The 9,558-nt window shown below is 47.2% G+C and overlaps 1 protein-coding gene across 1 annotated transcript; it reads right to left on the reverse strand.

Moving 5' to 3' along the window:
* Positions 1-5,037: 5,037 nt before the first annotated feature.
* Positions 5,038-6,141, reverse strand: LOC123058489 (uncharacterized). Its single transcript, XM_044481203.1, has one exon. The coding sequence runs from the start codon at positions 6,021-6,023 to the stop codon at positions 5,259-5,261; it is 765 nt and encodes a 254-aa protein (XP_044337138.1). The 5' UTR covers positions 6,024-6,141; the 3' UTR covers positions 5,038-5,258.
* Between the last annotated feature and the right edge of the window lie 3,417 nt (positions 6,142-9,558).

Genomic DNA, 9,558 nt, shown 5'->3' on the forward strand with positions numbered 1-9,558 from the left:
CCTTGGCAACCATGGGCGTGGAGGTGGATGTGGTGATGGCGCAGAGTATAGGCGATGGAGATTAATTTTCCCATCTGCAATGAATCGGATGATGTGCTTATTGTTACCTATACACAAAGGAGGAAGGTGTGGTGGGGGTGGTAACCATCGCGTCAAGAGAGGATGGCATGACAGTATTGGTTGCCATGCAAGGCGAGGAGGTGGTGATGCTCGTGGCAGCTTGAGAGACCCACAACGGGGAATTTACAAGAACACAAATAACTGGCACTAAAGAGATGATTTCCCTTACATGATTCATAATTCTAATACAAAGTTTTTCTATCAGATTTAGTTCTACCAAGCACCTTGCTACTATCTAGTTATAGACTACACCAACTTGGTGAACAAGGCGATAGCTAGATCCATGGTTGGGAGGAGATAATTATAAGAGGAAGGAAGTTACAACGACAATTAATGAACTCAGTTAATTGAATTCAAGTACAATTTAATTTGTAAAGTTAACCGACAACAGGATGGAAAATGGTGGATCCTCTTTTAATCTAGACCTTTGATCCCCACTTAAGCAAAGTCATCGCAAGTGCCCACCTCTGTGTATCTCTTTGTGATGTCTTCATGGAAGGTGTCAGAGTCTTCATGCATCTGATAGTCCACAGATTCTGACAATTGCCTCAATGTGAAGAAGATCCTCGTCCTCAAGGACCTGTAATGCAAACCAAGAGCGACTAGTTTGGTTGAAGAATTTGTAAAACATGAAGTCGGTGGAGTTAAGAGTCTTCCGAAGTGGCCTCTTTAAGTGACATCTTCAGCCATTAGACTAGAAGTTGAGTGACTCAATGTGTGGTACTGCTTGAGTGTTCAGTTCCAGAATATGAGCCATTTTGATCTTCTCATTTGGATCAACAAGAGGAAGCCCATGGCTTGGTACTACATTTGGACCGATATGTTTCTTTAGGCGGCTAATATGAATGACATTATCTATGTGTACACCATCTCAGAACAGAAGTTTGTATGTTGTACTTTCCACTTTTTGTATAATTTGAAAGGGGCCATAGAACTTGGTTGCGAGTTTAAGAATAGTGTGAATGCCAAATGTTGCTACTTTGTATGGTTGCAGTTTTAAGTATACCATTTCTTTCACGTTATAAGACCTATACGGTCTCATTCTATTACCATATTTTCATTCTTGCTTGTTGATGACCCGCAAGTGTAGGTGCTAAATTTTAGGTCTTTTCAAAAAATAAGAGTGTGGTCCCAATGAGAAGCACAAGTAGTTAGTGCATCGAAATCCAGTCAGGAATTACAAGAAGAAGCAATAGTTGTTCACCTGTTTATTGAATGGTCGCAAGAATTGACAGAGTGGTGAATGTAAAAGAGTGCAACAAGTGCACATCCTTAATTAAGCTACGAATAATCTTGTTGGGTCTCTTATGTGGACTAAATCATTCTTGAGGACAGTTAGAATATGACCTAGTTGTTAAGTTCATAATCGTTTGCATTAATTCTTATTGTTTGATTGCCACTGGAGAATTACACCACAACATACAACATCAATCTTTATTGAAAAACCATACGACTCTTAATAATAGGCTTTCTCACGGTAGCCATAGGACATGGTTTCAGTGTCATAGTTCCAAGTGGCGGACACCACTTCCCGGAACCCCTCAATGAATTGTCATTTGCACGTAAGCCTCAAGTCTGAACTAGTGGTAGGTTTTCACATTATCATTAACAAGGAGGAGTGGTTAGTGATAAGATATAGTAGTGGATTAGAGTAGCAATTTGGTAGTCGAGAAGCACAACCCCAATCCACATTATAGAAAGCATGATCCAAGTTGACAAGAGTTGGGGGACTGCTCATTATTCCATCTGAAGCAGCGACCAATCAAAGGAATTCCATGGAGTGCCAAGGAGTTCAAAGCACGATGGAACCTGGCCACCCAACTGTGACATAGATTGTTGTTGTTCTTGTCCTAATTACTAGAACATAAAGGTCGCAGTAGCAACTAGAACATGTTTGTAAGTAGAAATATACAATGCAACCGTCCCAGCGGGACAAGATTTCAGACTGGGAGATACAAAGTAGTCGCTTGATTGGCGACTAAGGGCATACATGATCTTTTAGGAACTAATCATTAACATCTAGATGGGTGATGAGGCGCGGATCACGATGCCTATGATCTCATGGCCAAAAGCTCCTCCAAGATTGCTTGCAATTCAGCACTAGGCAAGCAGAGTTGCGAAGGAGATGCCAGACATGTAATCTTAGCTAGCTTTTCTGCATTAGTCTTTGGCATCAGATTCTTGAATAACTAGATCTAGGTCATCAATGAATCCTCATTGAAATCCTCATAATGCTCGATTATCCCCAATTGGGTGCAGATTTGCACCTGGGAGCGTCTCAAGGATGAGAATTTGTAGTGCATATTTAGAAGATGGGCGCTCCGCCTTTCCCCTTTTCATGCACTAAGCATCCTCTTCATTCGCGGGGTGCGGGTTTCAGCAACAGTGGGCGTGCCAAAAAACGAAGAGGACATCAATGTCGTGATATTTGCAAAGAAAGCTTTTTGGTATTCTAACTGCAATGTTGCGACTCTTGTAGTGATAGCCTCGATCAATGTCACCCCTAATAGGTTAGTAGTAGCCAACACAAGTCGTGCCATTTGTTCCTTGATGGAGCAAAATGGGTCGGACTTGCTACACAATCCAGGCCTGGACCCATAAGGAGCAGCAAGAGAACGAACCACGGGCCCGTAGGGTTGGGGATGAGAGAGACCTAGGTCCACAAACAACCTCGGGCCCTAGCGAGGCATGCCATGCTAAAAGAGGCATCTCAAAAGCACATGACTTCAAAACAAGTGACCACTGGTCAAGTCCATGAAACAACGACTACATCTCCCAAGGTTGCATTATGTCATGCTACATAGAGGGCGGCAGAGGGGGGAGTGGTGAAGTACTAGAGGATGCTCTGTCGAAGAGAGACAGATGCTTGACCCAGATATACAACCAGTATCAGCAATCCCAAAGTCATCCCAGCCCCCAAAGATGTTGGGCAAGAGAGGTGTCTAAAGGTGTTGTGATGATTACAGCGGCAAGGTCCCATAGATGAGCAGACTAGTATCCCCCATCATGTTTTCTTGTTGGCCCCGGAAAGTAATAGGCACAAAATGTTGGTGCAAAAGGCCTTGCTCAAACTCACCAATCTGAGCAAGTTGCTCACTGGGCGAAACTGAAGAGTTGAGCGCATCAATAAGCTCATCTCTCCAACTATCGAGAGATGCCCTGGATCGATCAACGAGCTGCTGGTAGCCCACCTCCAACATGGTGAGTTCACGCAGCCTAAGATGGGAGAGACTCTTTGACATTGTTATCGGCATTGTTTGTGGGCCTGAGTACCTTCATTTTTGGTGTAACACTCGCATTAAACATTTCGGTCTCAAACGGCAAAACATTATGTTGGATGGATACTTCGACCTCGGATATCTTATTTTGGCTAGCAAATGTGAAGTGCAATTTCTGTTGGTGGAGCAGGAGGAATTGTCGGGTACATAGCACCCGAGGGGTTGCTACCTCCTTGTACTTGTATTAGGCGTATTATAAGTGAAAATTGTAAGGAAACTTAGACAACGAAGACTGTAAATTGTCAAATGTGCCTTGCATTTTGAGAAAGGGGGGGGGGGGGTAATATGGAGTGTTGAGTAGCAAGTCCAATGTGTACGATTACATGATGATGGTTCTTGAGTGGGACGAGGGAAGAAAATTAGTATTAGTAAAGAAAGTAGCACCCAAAAAATTCCTTGAAGTATATATTGTAACTTGGATGATTTTTGTGGAACTGTCGACAAAATTATTAATAACGATGCCACAAAGATGGCGGGGAAGGTGACCATAGTTGGGCTCTAGCAATGGTGTAGCCAGCATCGAGTCGAGCCCAGGACAAGCCCCAGACCAAACATGTGCTACATTGTTGAAGGTGCTACACTCGATTAAGGAATCTGGTACCACGGCCCAGGCAGCTTGGAGCCTGCCTATGCCTTTGGGCCCTAGTGCATACAGTTGTCGACAGTGTTTTTGAAAGTAACGCTCATGGATTTCTGTGAGAGTGGGACGTAGCCTTAGGTTATTGAACGCACACGGGGCCCGGGTTTTACCCAGGTCTAGGCCCTTGCAATGTTAGTAACAATCTTAATTGGAGAGAGAGAGAGAGGAGAAGAAAATAGTCTGGTGTACGTACCTCCCGCTTGCACACGATCTGGGAAAGGATCCAATCACTTTGATCTCTTATGAAGGAAGATAATATTTTTTTTCTCTATTGTACAAGATGTCTTGTCTTACTCTCGTGTCCTTCATTGTACGGACGGATGTATTTTAAAGTGTAGATTCACTTATTTTGCTCCGTCTATAATCTCTATTAGAATATCTAAAAATACTTCTATTTAGGAACAAAGTGAGTATTTATGAACACTAAAATATAACACTTAAGAAATAATAAATTGTATAGCATGTTTTATTTATTTTCTGTTTTGTTTGATAGCTTAGTTGACTTGCCGTCTGGTGTATAACATGTTTAATTATCTTTTCTAGATGACGTGGACTTCATACATAAGAAAAATGTCAATCCCCGCCATCCATGCTATTTTTTTAGAAGAACTATCCATGCTCCTACAATGAGCAATGTTACATCTACCTAAATATTTTTGTGTACGGGTGAGCTAACGTGGAAAGTTCTGTTTGAAGAAGAACAGGGGCCTCACCCGCTGAAATTCAGGGGGTTGGGGGAGATTGATTAGGGATGGAAAGTTTCTTAGGCTCTGGTGGCACGCTTGTTGGTCTAGCATTCTAGTGTGCCCTATAGTTCAATGGAGCACAATCTTGCAATATAAATTAATTGATCTCCATGCTAAACACTGCCAATCCTAGCCAAGAATGCCAAGTGAGTTTCCTTCTCCAATACAAGAGCCAAATTAACCGGTAAATAATATAATATTGTAAATAAATAAATGGTACAAGAAAAATATCTCGGCAATAGAGTCACTTGCATGAAGACGCTACAGATAATGTAGTAATGTATTACATGTTGAGTGCAAGAACATGATTAATCATTTTCATCAAAACTCATGATAAATAATAATCATAACGATCCAATAACATATAACTAGATTAAATCTAGAGAAGTTGTTCTTTCCTCGTCATCCCTAGAAATTACCAGATCGACACACCACATGACATAAAAAATCCATCTGCGCGCAGGGGCCGGTAGATCACGAGTGCAGGAACCCGTTGCCGTCGGCGACGGTGTCATCGAACGGCCCGCGCGGCTCGAGCTGCCTGCACATCTCCAGGAAGGCGTAGTAGAGGACCCGGTTCTTGGCGCCGGTCCGGTGGCGGCCGGTGTTCTTGCAGAAGTACTTGAGCTGCTCCAGCGTGCAGCAGCCCAGCATCTGGCCCAGCAGGAGGAACAGCCAGTTGATCTCGCCCTTGTCCTCGGCGATCCACGGCCACATGCATCGCTTCTCCCCGCACGCCGCGCAGTCGGGCAGCACCGGGTACATCCACGCGTCCGGGGCGCGGTCGTCGAACGAGTGCCGGTTGGCGACGACGAACTCGCGCACCTCCCTGAACTTGGGCGCCAGCTCGTACGCCACGGTCGCCGTGCCGCTGCAGCGCTTGCACCGGCCCTCGCCCTCGACGGTCGTGACGCCCCGGCGCAGCAGGCTGTCCAGGGTGTCGTGCCGCGCGGGCCGCTCCGTGGCCCACGGGAACGGGGGCGGCGCCCCGTCCGCGGCGGCGGCGTCGTCGTCGGAAGGCGGCTCGTTGCTCGCGCGGCGGCGCTGGCCGGGGGCGGAGGCATTGAGGCGGCGGCGGGTGGCGGACGCCGGCTTGGAAGGTGGAGGGGTCGGAGGAGAGGGGCGCCGCGGCTTGGGCGGCGGGGTCGGGGCGGCGGCGTAGATGGATCCGAGGGTGAGGGCGACGAGCGGGTCGTCGAGGCCGACGGCGTCACGTGTCACGGCGGCCTGCGCGTCCATTCTCTCTCACAGCCCCCGACCCAACACGACCAAGCGCTCGCCGCTGCTGCTCTGTGTGGTGGTGACCGGGCGTGACAATGGCGAGGGGTTTGGGGGGTTTTATGGCTGGCTTTATGCTCCTCCCCATGGCAGTCGAAAAACCTGGCGATGGTGAGGCGAGGTGGTTGGTTCTAACAACCACGCGAGAATCTTTTGGACATGCAAGACACGATTGTCTTCCGACCATTTCTCTGGCTTATCTATCCCACTTTTAATTACTTCGATCTTCCTCTTGTCTAACAAAAAGGCATGTTCAATTTATCTCCCCTCCGCGGCGTCCTTGGTTGAGATGGCAACTATAGGTCGGACGAGACCTTGGCCCCGGGTGTCAGTGAAGAATGGCTAGGATTTCTTTCCTCGTGTCCCGGATGTTGGTTCGGTCGACCCGACCCCACTGGCTGGCCCCTCGCACTAGCAGGCAATGCGTGTCTCCGTAATGATTATCCCGTGGAGGTGGATCTGCGCCTGCCTTTCTGTTGCCGGCTGCCGCGGTGACGTTGGAAATTGAGGATCTCTTATTACAACCGACTTGCCGTGTTTTGCGTCCGGCTAGCTCTCGCACCGACATGCATGCCCGCACCTTGGGCGAACACCCTCTCTGCTCACGGAACAAAAATCCGGTGCACCAGATGGATATGTGCACCCACTGCACCGGTGACATGGTTAAGGCCATCTCCAGCCGTTGGAGCCCCTCCAGGACAATCGCCGGACCAAAAATGGCACGTCGTGGGGGCAAAACTCTTCCGCCGGCGCCCCCAAGAATCCGCTTCCCCAGCCGTTGGTGTCCTCACAAGAATTGCGGGGCAAAAAGTGATTAGGTGGCAAGGAAAAAAACGTGTGTGGGAGTAGGATTGGCCGTTGCTTCCGCCGGCGCCCCCAACAGCCCCCTAGCGCGCTGGGTTTGGCCTGGGTTCGCCGGCGGCATTTTGAGGTCGTGGGGGCGCTTGGGGGGCACGGCTGGGCCATTTTTTGCCCTTTTTGCATCGCCGGCAGAGAAAAAAGGCTTCTGAGGGGGGCACTCGGGGAGGCGGCTGGAGATGCTCTAACATATAGGAGTATTCGTTTAATGGCATATTTACCATAATATCTTGTGTTCTTATTAAAAATAAATAACACCAAGCGGCCAGCTTGGTAAGCTACCTACAAAAAATTGCAATCAAATATTAAAAATAAATAACATGCACTTTGTCTTATTGGGATTTTGCTGTGAACCCAATTTTTGGATACAAAACTAAGTTTTTATATCAAGTTTTTTTTTTGCGATTTAAAGGGAGTTTTATTGCATTGTTATGGTGTTGCAATCAAGAGGTCACAAATCCTCGGTACAAGGTGGAATCGAGTTTACCCACACAGCCGTGGTTCTTTTGGAGGGGCTATAATTGGCCAAACAATCTGGAACACTATTCTGACTACAGTGAAGTTTCTGAGGAAAAAACTCCCTAACACTCATGAGCTCCTTAATCTCAAGGATTAGCTGAGCATACGCTGATCTGTTGAGGCAATCAGTTGACAGGGAAGATAGAGCTGCAGCCAAGTCGGACTGCACTACCACCGGAAACGATGAGTGTTGTATAGCCAAAGTCATACCTTGCATGAGGGCATGAATCTCTGCTTCCAGTGCATCGTTACAGTTAAAAATGTAACGGTAGGCTACAAACAACACTGTGCCAGTATCATCTCGTAGAACCATACCCGCTGCCGCAGTCCCATCCGACACCTGGAAGGATCCATCAACGGACAAGGCGACAGTACCCCTCATAGGTGTGGGCCATGGGGCGACGGGGTGTTTAGTTTTTGCTCCTGGGCCAGGGTCTGAGACATTCATCTTGCCTTTGATTATCTCCCCTGTGCTAAAACATCCAACAAGCTTAACAGACTTGTAATAACTATCAAGAAACTCCACTGTCACATCCACTCGTGGTGTTTCCTTCCCATGAGTTGTATCAGTCCGTAGTTGCCAGATACACCATATCAATATAATCACCATATCCCGAACATCATCTGAACAGTTAGCAAGTAGGTTCAGCAACCATTCTTTGCCTGAATTAACCAATATCTCATCTGGTGGCAGGGGCCAACGGGCTCCCATTCCCAGCCAGACGAGCCGGGCGTGATCGCATGTAACCAGGGCGTGAAAACCGTCCTCCTCTTCTATTCCACATAATGGACAAGTAGAGTGTTCAGATATATGTCTGTATTTTTTGCACGAAGTCGTAGGCAACACACCTGCCACTACTTTACATGCCGTGATCTTCATCTTCTATGGCATCGATGACTTCCACACACTATTCCACAGAGATCTCGTGTCGTCGGGTGCCAAGGAGGATGCCCCTCCCGCAAACACCAAGTTGTGATCACATGTAGCCAATATATAGGCACTCCTAAAAGAAAACTGTCCAGATTTCTCAGGACACCATGAGATAAAATCACCCCGCTGCCTTGGGGAAGTTCTAATTTTCAGAATAAAGTCGATATCCATCTGCCATAAGTTTTGCCTCAAACGATCCAACCGTCATGCACCGTTCTCATCTAGGAAATCTGAGACACAATTCAAACGGGATGTGCGCCTTGGCGTAATAGGGCGGAAAGAAGAAGCTCTTGGGATCCAAGGGTCCCTCCAGGTTCCGATCGTGGCACCATCCCCTACACGCCATATAATGCCCTTCTTGAATAACTCTAAACCATGCAGGATTACTGGCCATACTGCCGACCCGCTAGTAGGAAGGATCGTATCAAGTAGATGTCCTGAAGGAAAATACTTTGCCTTCAGTAATCTAGAACACAGGCTATCCGGTGAGCAGAATTGCCATGGTGATATTTTTGTGCAGAAATAAAAGTTCTTGGAATGGCCTGAAAATCCACGGAGACATGTTTTGGAATTAATAAAAATACTGGCGAAACAATCAGCATAAGGGGGGCCACACCCTGTCCACAAGGGTGCAGGACGCCCCCTGGGGCGCGCCCCCTGCCTCATGGCCCCCCTGAGACTCCACCGACCTCAACCCTGACTCCATATATCCACGTTCGGGGAGAAAAAAATCAGAGAGAAGGATTCATTGCCTTTTACGATGCGGAGCCGCCTCCAAGCCCTAATCTTCCTCGGGAGGGCTGATCTGGAGTCCGTTCGGGGCTCCGGACAGGGGAATCCGTCGCCATCGTCATCATCAACCATCCTCCATCACCAATTTCCTGATGCTCTCCGCCATGTGTGAGTAATCCCATCGTAGGCTTGCTGGACGGTGATGGGTTGGATGAGATTTACCATGTAATCGAGTTAGTTTTGTTAGGGTTTGATCCCTAGTATCCATTATGTTCTAAGATTGATGTTGCTATGACTTTGCTATGCTTAATGCTTGTCACTAGGGCCCGAGTGCCATGATTTCAGATCTGAACCTATTATGTTTTCATGAATATATGTGAGTTCTTGATCCTATCTTGCAAGTCAATAGTCACCTACTATGTGTTATGATCCGGTAACCCCGAAGTGACAATAATC

The sequence above is a fragment of the Triticum aestivum genome, chromosome 3A (assembly GCF_018294505.1).
Source record: "Triticum aestivum cultivar Chinese Spring chromosome 3A, IWGSC CS RefSeq v2.1, whole genome shotgun sequence".
Classification (NCBI taxonomy): Eukaryota; Viridiplantae; Streptophyta; class Magnoliopsida; order Poales; family Poaceae; genus Triticum; species Triticum aestivum.